This window comes from Gordionus sp. m RMFG-2023, chromosome 3, assembly GCF_954871325.1.
Source record: "Gordionus sp. m RMFG-2023 chromosome 3, tfGorSpeb1-WG-v2, whole genome shotgun sequence".
Lineage (NCBI taxonomy): Eukaryota > Metazoa > Nematomorpha > Gordioida > Chordodea > Parachordodidae > Gordionus > Gordionus sp. m RMFG-2023.
Window position 1 is genome coordinate 50,883,705 of NC_088777.1, and position 15,921 is coordinate 50,899,625.

General features: G+C 28.0%; 1 protein-coding gene across 3 annotated transcripts in view; it reads left to right on the forward strand.

Annotated features, from left to right (window-relative positions):
- Positions 1 to 12,502, forward strand: part of LOC135927214 (RNA-binding protein fusilli-like) — a 37,703-nt gene extending 25,201 nt beyond the window's left edge. For 2 of the 3 annotated variants that reach the window (XM_065463168.1, XM_065463167.1), the window contains exons 9-17: positions 26 to 120; positions 1,025 to 1,351; positions 4,891 to 5,461; positions 5,620 to 5,886; positions 6,141 to 6,436; positions 7,506 to 7,728; positions 8,892 to 9,347; positions 11,244 to 11,404; positions 11,940 to 12,502. In XM_065463168.1, the coding sequence (XP_065319240.1) occupies positions 26 to 120; positions 1,025 to 1,351; positions 4,891 to 5,461; positions 5,620 to 5,886; positions 6,141 to 6,436; positions 7,506 to 7,728; positions 8,892 to 9,347; positions 11,244 to 11,404; positions 11,940 to 12,146 (2,603 nt within the window). In that variant the 3' untranslated portion in view covers positions 12,147 to 12,502. The remainder of the gene's footprint in view (positions 1 to 25; positions 121 to 1,024; positions 1,352 to 4,890; positions 5,462 to 5,619; positions 5,887 to 6,140; positions 6,437 to 7,505; positions 7,729 to 8,891; positions 9,348 to 11,243; positions 11,405 to 11,939) is intronic. The other variant, XM_065463169.1, reaches the window with a different exon arrangement.
- Positions 12,503 to 15,921: the final 3,419 nt, after the last annotated feature.

Genomic DNA, 15,921 nt, shown 5'->3' on the forward strand with positions numbered 1-15,921 from the left:
TTTCTTCTTCTTGTGGTATAATTAGGTGCGAACAACGAAGTGAAAACCTTTTTGTCTACTGGAGCTGAAATTATCATCAGGATGAGAGGATTACCCTATGATGCTAATAATCAAACTATAGTAAACGATAAAATACATAACATATACATATAATAAATATTATAAATAATAAAAATATAATTTTTGAATTTTAAATAATAACACTATATAAAAACGAACAAAGAAAAAAAAAATTTTTTTTGTTTTTTTTCAAAGGAAAATTAATTGTCTAAAAGTCCTAAACTGAAACTTTAAAAATAAGTAGATTTTAATTTATAATTTTTTGTTTCGTTTTGAAATATTCTTTTAAATTTTGAGATGATTTATAATAATATTCAAGATATATATTAAATTATTTTTAAAATATTTTCAACATGCGTACCCGTTTCCCAATCGGAGTTTGGTAAAATTAATTGTTTTTTTATGTTTTTTATGTTTTCTATTTTTTTAAAAAATTTAATATTTATCAATTCTTTACATTTCATATTTTTAAAGGTTGTTAAGTTTAGAGTTAAGAATAAAGTTTGAATCCTCATTTAAAAATAGGGTGTTTACAGATTAATCGCAATCAGTCCCTTATACTCCCATAATACACTCCTTTTTTTTAAAATCTATTGGCCTTTTGTATTAAAATTTAAATCTTATCCAGATTCTAGATTATTATATTTACCTAAATTGCTTTATTCTCTTCAATTAAAAACAGTACTTTTTTATGATATTTCCGTTTCCGTTAATATACCTTATCCCAATAGAATTTTTTAACAGTTTCTTTCCCATCATATCTGACGTTGATCTTTAGGGATGAAAAATATCAAAAAAATTCAGATCTTGATTATATTAAGATAATTTTAAAAATAATAATCGGTTTTTAAGTAACATAAAATTTTGTGCGATTTTTTCTCTGATCTGGATTTACCATTTAAAAAAAAAAATAGGTAAGATGCAGGGCTCAAAGTTAATCGTATTTCTATTATTATTTCTTTAGATAAATTTCTTCGAAGACGAATCGACTATTCCGCCAAATGATGCTATCATTAACGAGGGAGCCGATGAACACCCAAAAAATGACCACGATTCGAGAGATATTGTTATAAACGAGCCAATATCGATGCATACCAGCAGCGAGGAAGAGAAATCGTTAGTACCTTCGGGTATTTATTTCGTTAAAAAGTTTGACGGAAGAGCCACGGGAGACGCCTTCGTGTTGTTCAACACGGAGATACAGGGAAAATTGGCCATGAATAAGCATAGAAAATGTATCGGTAATCGTTACATAGAGTTGTTTCGTAGCACCGTCTCCGAAGTTCAACAAGTTAATATATAATAAATATTTTTTGAATACATATTGAAGGGTGAGTTGAGTGTTTCGGGACACCCATGTCAAAAAAATATCTTAGCCTGAAAAAATAGTTTTAACTTGGCTAAAAAACTGAAATTTACTAATCAAGACGGCCGATTTAATCATTAAAATGTATTGAAAAGTGCAATACTGAATTCCATCACTGAAGAACATTTAGGAGAAAGGCATTTAGGCAAAATGCCTCTTAATGGCCTCCACTCCATCTAAAGATAAACCCTGACTTCAATGAGGCTAGTATTAATTAATGTCATTTAGCTACTAACCCTAGTTTATATCAGTGTTTTACGTAAAATTAAGCAGGATGGCTAGAAATACTAGCCCATATTGATATTGAAATAATATTAAGAATTTTAAAAAAAAACATTATTTTAAAAGACGTGAAGAAAAAGATTTGAAAGGAAAAGTTTAAAAAAATAGATAAACTTGTTACTTTCAATGACATATAATAGTACCCAAGCTGAGGATGCATTCATTAAAAGTGTACAGTAATAAAAACAGCTGGGGAAGCCATTTTAAATCTTAAAAGGGAAGTCAATTTATTCCTAAGTCCCGAAGCAAACTTTATTAAAGAATTCCCTGATCATCGAGATAATAAGGAAGCAAGATATCAATTTAAATTAGTATATGAGTTACCAAAATGGTGGAACCAGCTGATTTGCATTACCCTTTCAAATGCATTATTATTAACGCATCTTGAGTCTTGGTATTATTATATGTCATTGGATATTTTGAGTCAAAAATAAAATAAAACCGAACAACTAAAAGGAAATGAGCTAATTAGGATATGGAGATTAAAAATGAGAACAACTATGAATTGAATTGATACTATAAGACATGAGATGCAGATAGCATTTTTGTACAAAGCCTTAATGGATAAGCAGTAGATCTTAAGAGTTTTTTCTATCAAAAATAATGAAATGTAGGATCACACGTTTCAGGCAAAACTCTGGTGGGAAACACCATACTATCCTCGATTAATATATATATATGTTAGCGTTAATGCGTTTTTTTCAGCAATGTGTTATTATTTTTTTTAAATTTAAAATAAAAACAACTAATTTTACTGGAAATGTACGCCGTCATTGCTTGGAATAACTAACACCTATGAATTTTCAGACATATTTTTTACAGGAACTTTTTTAAACTTAATATAAATTTGTATTCAATATATTTCATACATTTTTTATATATAAATTATGAGTGACTCAAAGGCTAACAGCAAAATTGTCTACGATTCATAAGATAGGTTTACTCTAAACATGATAGAATCTGTTTCCGGTAAAAATCAGATTTTTAAAATTTAATAAAACGCGCTCAAAAAAAATGATTTAAAAATTTTAAAAATGTGTCTGCAACATAACATATATCACATTCAAACTTTGTTTCAAATTTATTATATGCATTTTATTACTCCTACCTACCTTTTTTTTTATCGTATGAATCTTTTATTTTCGGACACTTTATAACTTTATTAGGTAAATTTAATGTTCACTTCGTTTAGTTATTTCGTCATTTATTCGGTTTAATTACAATACTTATATATAGTGTTGTTAAACCGCTCGTTTTGAGCCGATTTTTAAATACGGCTAGCTCAATATTTTAGCCAGATGCCTAAGCTTCAAGATTTTGGTTGTAGAAGGAACAAAAGGTTTGGACATCTATTAGCGAAATTTTGTAGCTTGGGCAATATTTTTCTGGCTAAAATGTCGAGTTAGCCATTTTTAAAAATCGGCTCAAAACGAGGTTTAACAACACTACTTATATGTATATAGAAAAAAATAATACTATATTCTTAATTCTTTGTATTAATTAAGGATCATTAAAATAAAAAATTATCATATTAAAGTTTGCGCTTTCCACGAAAAATAAATTTATCCAGGGTTCAAATCTCTAAAGAACTCTATAATTATATATCTCGTGGTGGGATGTTTGTAGTGTTGTTAAACGCTTCCATTTCGTCAAATTTTTAAAAAACAACTAATTCAATAATTAGCCAGAAAGATGTTGCCTAAGCTTCGGTCGCTAATAGATGTCCATGCCAAAATCTTCAGGATTGCGTAGTGATAATCTGCATAATATTCAAGTAGCCGTTTTTAAATAAATCGGTTTATTTCGAGCCTTTACTAACACTAATTGGGTGTTTTACAAAAGAGTTCTGGCCAATTCACTCCAATCATCTTTTGTATTGTTATTTTTGACATCGAGAGGTACCTTGTAAGTTTTATTATAATTCCTGTTTACATTACGATAGATTTTCTGTCTTATAATATTTTTCTCAAATTGCCTTGGCCAAGTACGAAGGTTTTATTAGACCTCCTATATTATTTTCTTTATTCAACTTCAAATTCTCGCCCGATTGTTGGATGCAAGCTGGTTTCTCAAGCAAATAAAGAGACACTAACTATTTTAGCTTTTCACTCATCATGCACCGAAATTCAAACAATTATCACTCCTTTTACCAGCCCTAAAGATTCCCATTTGGGTTTGACTCTAGATTTAAGGAGGTCAAACGCCATTAAATGCTCTTAGACCACAAAACTGAGACGTACCCTAAATCCTGAATTTCTTAACTCGAACTGTTTTGAGGTTTCCACGATGTTTAACCCAAATATCGCTTCCTCAATAAATAAAAAATAGTGATTCTTCATCATCAATCTAACATTTCAACTCAGGTTATGAATGGCTCAAGGCTATCCATAGTTTCAACATTAGTTTGCTTCTTTCTAACCAAGAACTTAAGGTATGAATAAGCCCTCGTTTAGGCTGCAATATTATCACAACTTTATTTTGCAAATGTCAGCTCCCTGTCGACAGCCTAGACTATCACCATTTCTTTGCCGGCTTTCAAAATGCTGCTATCCACACCACCATCAAGTAAATTTGAGTGTTAGAGATCTCTGCTTAGCCAAAATCTCATCAACGTTGGAGCGTAGAGGACTTGACCTGATAGAATGACACTCATTCCATCAAGCAAAGAATTCTCCTTAGCTGGGATTACAGATGCCTTGATTGTTTTTTATCATAATTAGTCTCCAATTTTTTTTAGTTAAAGGGAAAATTAGGAAAATTAAGAAATATAGTAACATCATACCTAATATCATTATAATCCCCATTGTTTTGAGACACAATCGATGTTTTAGAATCCAAAGCCGGGATTTCTTCAAAGCACTAGGCCAAAAAATGTGCTTTTTGTGGGATACTCATGAAAGTTTTTACCTATAGCAATGGAATTCAATTAAAATATGCAGGTCGCACTGTATATCAATCCACGGTGCCATTACCTAGAAGCATCTTCTCATGTTTTTATAAAACATTTTTTATTATAAATATTTTTTTCTCAAATATTCTTGCTCTTTTTAAAAAATATATTTTATTTTGATTTAAGTTTAAATTGTTTCCTTATTTATTAAATTGAAATAAATCGTTTTTAAGTAAAAAAAATAAATATATATTTTTTCAACATATTATTTACAAACATATTAAACACAAAGGTTTCCAGCAGACAATTTGAACAACGGCTCAGCCAACAAATACAATCCCCTCGCAATGTTAACAGCGGACCCGTCACAATCAACAATTACCAGAATAATAGTAAGAATATTGCTTATCCGCATATGATTCACGCCGCAAATAACTCGCTCAAGCATTATGCAATAAACGGATATAACACTGGTCCAAACCCGATAAACCTCAACGAAGGCCGTCAACTCAGTGGATTAGTGTTTCACAATCCTCCACCCCACCTAATGCGGCAGGTAAACCCTTACCCTCTTCCCCTACTCCCAAATATTCATAATATTCCTAACCAGCACCTCATCCATAAGTACAACTTAGATATGATGCCTAACAAAATGATTCCCACGATGGTTGTCCCGGTAATAGCTAACGGTTCAGCTATTCCTAACCGAGTTATGGAAACTGTGGGATCAAATACTACGTTCCCTTTAACTTGCATTAATTCGCCCACTTTGCCATCATTGGGAACCGACTCTAGAGCACAGCGGCAGTACATAGGCTTTGGTGATGGTAGTGAAATGAATAAGGATACTACTCAATCGATGAGTATATTTATAGAAAAAAATATTTCTATTTTGAATCAGATAGATTATATGGCTCAAATATTTTAAAAACCAAATTTATAAATTAATATGTAAGAAAGATTAAAATAAAATTTAAAAAAGGGAGTTTATTTTAATTCTTATTTTAATATAAATATACAGATATTTTACCTGATCTCGCAAATAATTCAAATTTGATCCCTAACCATGCTAATATCCAGCAGCCATTTCTCTTGCAGGGACTTAGCAATTTTGGCAATATTCCTTTTGGCTATAATAATGGCGATCCTAATATATCAAGGCGCCAGGATAATGCACGTCCTTCGAATTTACAGCTGATGTCCCCAATGTTCATACCCGTCGGTTCCTCCGATAACTTACACATCCATCATCCAGCCGGACTCAACCCCGGAACACCGCTTGCGAACAGTTTAAATAAATTATTTTATGATTACAATAAAAATATATTTTATAATTAAGATAAATACACGACGTGCACAACACACTGTGACGATTCTATTTAATAATTTTAGTTTAAAAAATATTTAATAAAGATTGTTTATATTTCTTTAAAATTATATTGCGACACAGACACTTTGTTCAGAAAAGGTTGCCATCAAAAGTGTGTTTATTATATTATTTATTTTTTTACATTTAAAAAAAAAAAAATGCTGTCATAACAGGTATGAGCCCGTTGACGCCTATAGCAACTAGTATAACACCGCATCATGTATCTCCTATATACCATCTCCCTCTTCTAACTCCTCCTTCTCCTATGACTTTTCCCAGCTTTAAATACCCATCTTCACCTATCGTTTCAATACCACTCTCGTCTCCCATTACTAGGGGAAGCAAAAAGGATTGCATTAGGTTGAGGGGGTTGCCTTTCGAGGCTAAGGTCGAACAAATACTGGAGTTTCTAGGAGATTTTGCTAAATTCATTGTATTCCAAGGAGTACATATGATATTCAACCTTCAGGTATATAATTTAATATATTGACACTTTCATATTAGTGTTTGGAAACAGCGTCTACATGACAGGGTATATATTGGATCCATTTAAAAAGTACCAACTATCAAAATATTGTGAATGTAAAAGAATTATTTTTTAGAACATAATTCAATTAAAAACCCCCTAATTTACAATGAATTAGTATATTTGGCATGAATATGAGTTTGACTGATAGAATGTCTAACCCTTCTAAATAAATATTTTATTTGGAAAATAATGTCTGTGATTGTTATGCAATATAATGATTTGGTCGATGTTTAGCAATATCATTGTATTATAAATAGGACTATAATAAAAGTATTAATTTTTACAGCAATGCATTTTCCCCTTTTCATTCTAACCGCCCAATAAATATCCCACCCCTAGCTAACCCCCCACCCACCTTAAAAAATTGGAAGTAAACTGTTCCGACCTCCCCCCCCCGCTCATGTATACGCTGTCTGGAAACATAGAATTATTTTGGTCATATTTTTCTCTGACTTGGAATGATTACTACTTATGTAGACCTGTGCGCCAACAAAATTATCGGCGGCCGGTATCATATTATTTAAATCTGGCGGACATAAGGATGACCACCAACGTCAACCCAGCTGGAAAAAACCCGTCCACTAGGTTTGCCAGTTTCCCGGAATACAAAGAATTTTTTTTGACTAGCGTAGAAAGATTCGGAAGTTGATCCTCTTTTCTCTCCAAATATTTGACCATTAATATCCTGTTAAATATTCTGAGAAGAATTTGGCATTATTTTTTTTAAGTCACTTCTGATAACTATACAATTACTACAATATGTCGACCAATCGTTAAAATAAAAATGTATGTAAAAGTCTTACCCTCGCCTCACCCCCCCCCCCCCTTATATGAACATCGGTGGTGTGCAGGCGGTGATTTTTTTTTATAAGCGGCGGGATTTTTAGCATACCTCAAAATATTAGTGGTTGGCCCGTGCAGAGGTTTACTTAGACATATTACTTGTGGCCCAACCTTAGGTTAATGTATTTTTAGATTAATGTATCATAACATTATAAATTATTTAAAGGGTCAACCATCTGGTGAGGCCTTTATCCAAATGAATTCTGAGCACTCGGCTAAATTAATAGCCTCTACCTGCCACAACAAGTACATGCGATTTGCCAAGAAACAACGTTACATAGAGGTCTTTCAATGTTCGGGGGATGAAATGAATGCCATTCTCTCTGGATTTTCAAACACCAAATCTGGAAATAATAATATAGTTATATCCGAAGCCATTAAACCGAACGGTAAAAAAAAATATAAATAATCTGTTAAGGGCAGGGCTCCGACATAATGATAAAATATATAAATGGGATAACTTCTTTCTTAGGTTTGAATTTATTAGAAAATCATATTTATTATTATGAATATATGCAAATATAGTTGAAACCTTTTAAGTGTTAATCAGTTGAATGCAATATTTAAATGGCAAAATAATGCACCATTTTAAAAATATTTCTTGAAAATGCTAAATATTCTCATATAAACGAAGGTCTCAAAGTTCCTTTTATATTAATTATGTTAGTTAATATCCTCTAATGACGAAATCTTTACAAAAATAAGGTAAATAAATTATAATGATAAAAATACAGAACCCCCCCCCCCCCCAACTCTTCACATTTAAACGGTTTCAACTGTAGACTTATATTAACTATTTTTCTAATCATTCGTTACCTTTATAGATAATTGTACAAATATCTGGAATAATAATTAGTATGTATAATGATATTTTGTATACTATAATTATAATATCTTAAGAACCGCTAGACCATGAGTAACTCAGGAGGTAAATAATGATTTATAACCCGATTCTATATTTGAAAAAAAAAATTCATAGAAAGGCCTCACAAATTATAAATTTAAATACGCCTCATATATATTTTAAATAAAATCATCAATATTCTGGATATTTATTTCAATGAATCTATAATTACATTATATAATTTAAATTTTATATTATATACGATTTTATAAGTATTTTTTAAATATAATGGTTATTAAACCAATACATTTGTATTATGGGTGGCTTCTAAATATTTTTAAAAAAACTTTACAAAAAAAATGCAAAAATATTGGATGGAGATAATAATGCTTTACAAGGAGCCATTTAAAGTCGACATTTACAAAATGTATCTGGATACAATTCTAATTATTTCCAAACTAAAATTTTTGGGAAGAAAGAAGAAGAAAAAAATACATATTATTAATTATACATAATTTATGATGTAAAATTTTATATATGAACTTATATATAGTTTTAAAAAAACAACATTAACGGTGCATGGGCTTATAATACAATGTATCGAAAATAAACAATATTATGGTGGCGGGCTATTATATTCAGTTTCAGGGTCATATAAACCACAAATTATTCCCTTTTTTTTATTTTAATAAATAAAATAACTAAAAGAAGAATACAACAATTGCATTACTACGCAAGAAGCCAATTTAACGTGCAATTCTTTTTCAAACGATTGCAACGTAGATATGGATTTGTTGAATCCCACCGATTCTAGCAATATTCAAACTTCCCTTGTGAGCGGCGATGATGCATCTTCGGGCGGCAATATGTTAACTTTCATTCTTAATAACGAATCTTCCCAGGATTTGAACAGCAACGGTTTTGGGGGCTTAAACGGTGGCACTATAACTATCAACGGGGCTGTCTACACGCCCATTAATATACTCAACTATCCAGGAAATCCCATGTTGCTACCCTGTTATTACCCTTACCCTAGCCCGCCAGATTCTCCGGATAGCCAAAAGTTGGAAGAGTCGTTCATACCTCACGAAAATAATAAAGATGTTCCTAAGAATAATATATACGAACCTTTCGAGGATATCTCGTCGCCAAAATACTTGAATGGTAAAAGTAGATCTTTTATTCGGGATATATTTTAAGAGGAATTTTATGCCTGCATCTTTTTATATATTTTAAGAATAAATATATTAAAATAACCATTTTGGGCCATTATAAATAACATTTATTTCATTTCTTGAATTTTTTTTTCCTTCTCTTTATATAGTTTAGTTTTTTATGCTGAAGCTAAAATCCAAAATATCAATATTCCTTAAATATTGTATGTTTTATAACTAATTATTAATTATAATATTTTATAAATTGAATTTGTAGGATAGAATTAAATGTTATGATGTTGATGTTGATGTTTATTCATAGGGTGTCTTACTGGAAAAATTTATTGAAATAATTTTCTCACTTAATAAATGGTGCATAGACTAGGCATTTATTTTTGTGTGGAGAAAGGAGGTAGGGTTGATTAATAAATTTTATTAAAGAATAATTTTAATATATATTTTTTTTGGAAAATTAAAAATTAAATTATAATATAAAATTTGTTAGGGTTTCGAGTGAACACATTATTATTAAATATTGTTATCTATTGATTCAACTAGTGTTGTTAAACGACTCGTTTTGAGCCGATTTAAAAACGGCTAACTCAATATTTTATCCAGAAAAATATCACGCAAGCCTGAAGATTTTGCTCATAGAAGGAACAAAGGACTAGACATATTTTATGGAAATGTCGAAGCTTAGGCAATATTTTTCCGGCTAAAATATTAAGTTAGCCGTTTTAAAAAATCAGCTCAAAATGATCCGTTTAACAACACTAAATTCAACACTATGGAACCATGTGTTTTACCTCGTTACCACTCTAGAGCGAGATTAGTAGATCTCAAGATTATGCAACAGGATTTTGGCCTCAATAATTGTATAATATCTCATGAAATCCTTCATCAATTTTCTTTTCTTTTAGTTTATATTTTTTTTAAAAGTTATATCAGAATAATATTTACGATTCTCAGGGTTTTTTGCAACATCAAATATCATTTTTTTTTAAAAAAAAATATATTCTATAAACGTCAGTACTTAAATTGTAACGAAATATGGTTAAACTTTCGCGCGAAAAAAAAAATATAATGCACAAGGAAAATTAAATTTATTCATTTCAAAATTAAAACTTTTTGCCGTAATTTAAAATATGAAACGGCTATTTTTTTTAAAAAAGCATGTTTTTTAATTCATGAGAATCATCATATTTTTTGAAAGCTTTTTTATAAATATTTTAAATTTTATTTTGGTTGCGAGGAAATTCCAAGCCCCCCTTTCCCACCCCCTCGCCTTGCATAAATATGTTTTAAGTGAATGAATAAATGTTAAATGATTTATTATAGGAGATATATTTTTTTTAAAGAAAATTTTATCTATTTAAGTCCTACGTGAATTCCATAAAATGGCGTATTCAGCTGACTCCTGTATATGCACAGTTTTGATAAATATATTTGCCCTATCTAGTTAGGAAAATGCATCAGTGTATCTCTTATAGTAAAATAAGACCTAGTGTATAGTAACCGCTCAATCGATTAATTCACAGCTGGATAGTATGCAGGTATTATTTAACATTATGCATTTTGTAAGCAAAGCGATATCAAGCTATTTTAGTGATTACTATAAATAAGCGTATTTATTCTTTACGAACCATTATGAAGACACGACGGAAGGTTTCTAAAGACATTTAGATAAAATGAAAAGACACATGACTGTAATTATTTTCTTATCTGATGATTACAAATCTTTTGACATGTAATACTTTATTTTACCTAAATAATGCCACAAATATTTTAGCCATAATTTTTGTATTCAACTTATATGTAGAGTGAAGATAATAATTATAGTTCTTAAATTTAAGACACTTCAAAGTGGTAAATTATATAATTTATATTTTTTTTCTTATCTTTTAAGATAACGTCGACTTTATGCCCGGCTTTAAATCTCCCAACTTAGTTTATCTGACTAACCACGAAACCACGAATTATCAAAACTTTAAAGGCATAGGGTATAAGGAACCGACCCAGGGTATTAATAGAGGATCTGAAGTCGAATATTTCAAACAATTTCCAAAGGTAGGAGCAATATAAAAATAGCTGGATTTTAGTATTTTTCAACTCTGAACTCGAATCTTAGTTATAATGTATATACCATTTTGGTGTATATACATATAAGCAAATAAGCAGTATATTAAAAATAATGTGAAAATAAAATTAACCCTTTATTTTGTCTAATTAAAATTTATATATTATCATAAAGTTCCCAATAAATAAAAATTAAAAAGTGAGTATAAATTAATATTCAAATTAAAATCATCATAATATTATTAAAAATCTGGCATGATCATCATGAATCAATGCTCTCAATTTCCTCTTTCTTCTTTCTATTCAACACCACATATATATCTTCATATATGACACTTAGGAAATATAAAAGGATGGATGAAAAATACTCGTATGATTGAAAAAAAAATTCCCGAAACAAAGAACAATGGCCGATTGACCGAGATTAACATCAATCATATTTATAAGGGTGTTTATTCTTTGAACTTTTATTCTTAATTTGATTTTTGCAAATCAATTTAATATTTAATATATATTTTTTTATTAGCCAGAAGATTCGCTTCTAATACCCTTCGATATTAAGCCAAGATACATACACCCTCAAACAGAACATAACAATGCAAATAAAGTTCCTCCATTCTTTCATTTGGACAACGATAGTAAGTTTAAGGTTCAAAGCAATGATCGTTTGATCTTCATCAAGAGTGAAAATGGGGATTTGCCTAGACAAGAATTGTTAGTTACTATGAACTGATGGTTGAGGCTAATTCATCGTCAGTGATGACTAGCACAATTTTTTTGAATAGATTTTTTTAAAGAAATAGATGGCGTTAAATACTTATTCTATCTATAAAATATTCTCTCTCTCTATCTCTTTTTTTTTTAAAAAATGCATAATTTATTTTTTTAAATATTAAAAATTTGATATTATTATGATGTTTTCTTTTTGAAATTTTTTATTTAAAATAAATTATTTTATTTTCATAAATTTATATTTTTAAAATAAAATGAGTCATATATGTAATAATATTATAAAATATTAGGAGCAATAGTTTCATTATTGAGGTGCTGTTTCTAAAGTGTTCTATTTATAAAGATGGCAATTTTTTCATGACATTTATTATAGAAAAATTTACCAAATTAAATAAATTAATATTTAATTTTAAAAAAAAGCAACATTATTTAACATTTAATCTATTTAAATTTATGTTCATTTATATCTTTTCATTATTTATTATATTAAAAATTAATATATATATTTTTTTTAAATATTTTAATTGTTAATTCACCATGGTGCTATAATAAATTTAAGATGTTTGCTTTCGCAAATTATCCCTCAAAAATGCACATGGGGGAAAAAAAATCTTAGTTTTCTAATTAATGCCCATCAATATATTTTTTTAATTTAATTGATTAATATATTATTATAATTATTTAACAAATTCGTTTGATATTATTTTATTATACAAAATAATAATTAAAGTAAAACTTTTTATCTTTATAAACATTATTAATTTTTTTATATGTATTATATTATAATATTTTGATACTATGCTCCAAACCTTTATTCCAAAGATCTTAAAAAAAATTTCCTGATCTGTAAATATATATATATTATATATTTTATAAAGTTTTACAAAAAAATATTTAATTCTAAAGACTCTTTTGAAATAGATATCATTTATTTTTTAACCTACATTTATAATTAATTCCGAATTTATAAACAAAATTTTATTATTTTATTTTTATATTATATTAATAAAATGAAATTGATAATTAGAAAATATTATATGAATAATATCTGCTTTTTGTTTTTTTTAATTATCTTTATTCAATTAAATATCTGACATTATAATTTTAAATGTATCTGCCAAAAATGAAATATTTCGGCAGTTACATCCAATGTATGATAAAATCCTTTTATTTAAAACTTAATAATTTAAGCATAAATCTTCCGGAACCTATAATATATTTCAAGACATTAAGTTCGCGCTCTAAAAATTTTTTAGTGTTCCCGTGCGGATGACCTTTTAAGATAGAGGTAAATAAGTAAATAAGAGTAATATTTAAACGTCTACTTTAATAGTTTTATTTTAAACAATTGAGTATAGGGGAAACGGTAGGTCACGTTTATTAAAGGGCTATTTATAATGTAAGTTATTTTATTATAAGACTATAAATTTAAACCTGATATAGAAAATTCCTCAATACATGATTAGATAAAAATGTTCGAAGAGTAATCAAGTATTTTAATTTTCGAGAAAAATGTGTTTCAAGTAGTGTTGTTAAACGGTTCGTTTTGAGCTGATTTTTATAAACGGCTAGCTCAATATTTCAACCAGAAAAATATTACGCAAGCCTGAAGATTTTGCTCATAGAAGGAACTCTATACATATATTATCGAAATCTCAAGGCTTAGGAAATATTTTTCTGACTAAAATATTGAGTTAGCCGTTTTTAAAAATCGTCTCAAAACGAGCCATTTAACAACACTAGTTTCAAGTCTACCAAAAAATAATTACAAACTTTATCGTTTAGATTTATAAATAAAGCTTTTAGAATTTTAGTATGATAATTTTAGGAAAATTTTTAACCCTGTTTTTTTAATCTGACTACTTCTCAGAATCATAAAACATTAATTAATATGATCATGATTGATTAAGTTATCCGGATCTGTCATGGTTGGTCATAGAATGCCTGGTTCACCCCAGTTTACTATTTACACAAAATCTTAAGTTGAAGATTATGAAAGAACCAAATTTAGTCATTCAATATATTATTCTAAGATAAAATGGCATATACAGTGTTGAGGACAGTTGCTATAAAAATCTAAAAATACACCTGAAATATATGATCGAGCTCAAAGAAAGAATGGTAAAAAAATTTTATAAAAAATACTCGAAGATATTTTAAATAAGCGGATTTTGGTTCAAGAAAGTTTTCTTAAAATTCAAATTTAATATGAGAATTCACATGATTATCTATTCATTTTTTTAAATGATAAGGTAAATGTATTTTTTTTTAAATTTTGCATATATTATCAACTTTCAGGAGAAAAATTTGATTGGACAATTAATCATTTGAAATTAAGAAATGGAATCAATCAGGACGCGCCATTATTTTTGTTAATATATCGTTTTTAGATTAAATTTTACCATAAAGTAACCTTTTACTTTGTCGATTGATTTTTTATTATTTCTTATATTATACATTACAATATTGTATATTAACTTAATAGTTTCTTTTATTATCTTTTTAATACTTTGATCGATTAACTTAAAATCGAAAATGTTAATAAATGATAGTTTTTATTATTTTATATTAATATAATAATAAATATCATAAATAAAGAGTTGTAAAATAAAAACAAAAGGATAGCAAAAATGTGATGCTCAATATTAAATATAACTTTTATAATTTTCTTTGTATAGATTTATTTGACTGATTTGATATTATCATACTTGAATTAAATTGTCTATCAAATAAAACATTTATATATCCCGGTCCATTATCACTTATATCTCGAACATAAACTCTTATTATGAGAGCACAAATTAAGCAAACAACATTTTTATATTTTGTTCTCATTTTATTAGATCATCTTAGAAATAAATACCAACACCCCTATTTACATCATTCTTTTAAACAAATTTACAAAACTAGCATTTATTAAAGAATATAAATTTTTACACTAAGCTTATCATTTATTCCATAAAAACAGCTTTATTAAATTATTTTAAAAAATTCTAAATAAGTTTATTTGCATAAATTTAGTGCTGCATTAAAAATATATAATACTTGAAGCTATACTTTTTTTAAATAAAAAAACATCTATAAACTTATTTTTTGATAAAAAGATATTTGTGATTTTTTATAGAAAAGAATAGCCAGATATTTTTTACAAGGATCTTACCTTAAAAGATTTGAAAAGTAATATAAAATCAAATTCTTTTAATGAAAGAGGTTTGAAAGAATGCTATCAAGTAATTTCAAATGATTTATGTGATGATAATATAGCAAAAGCCGAAAGATTTATCTATTACAGGATAAAACATTAGCTTAGTTATTTATCTACTGATTGTGATACAAACTTATTGCCTATACTCTTTTCTATTTAAAAGTAGCCAAAAGCATAAAATTTAAGAATAAAAGGCTCAAAAAATATCGAATTTTGATCATGAAAACTAAAGAAATTGCACCAAATTTTTTAAAAAAATGCAATATTATATTCCAACAATAAGTGCCCCTAAAGAACCTCCAATAAAAGAATTGAGGAAAACCTCAAATAGTGCTTCTCCCCCTATTCGCAAAATCATTAATATACTTATGGTTGGTTGAATTTGGTATATCGTAGATCAGTACGAGAATATGAACAAAAAATAGAAATCTGTTATTTATAAATGTCAATTTAAATAAAATCTATATTTTGGTGTAAGTTAAAAAAAAATTACTCAATTTTATTTTATTAAATTTTATTACGAAATGAAAAAGTTCTATATTTAGTTCGATAAATATTTTATTTAAAATCA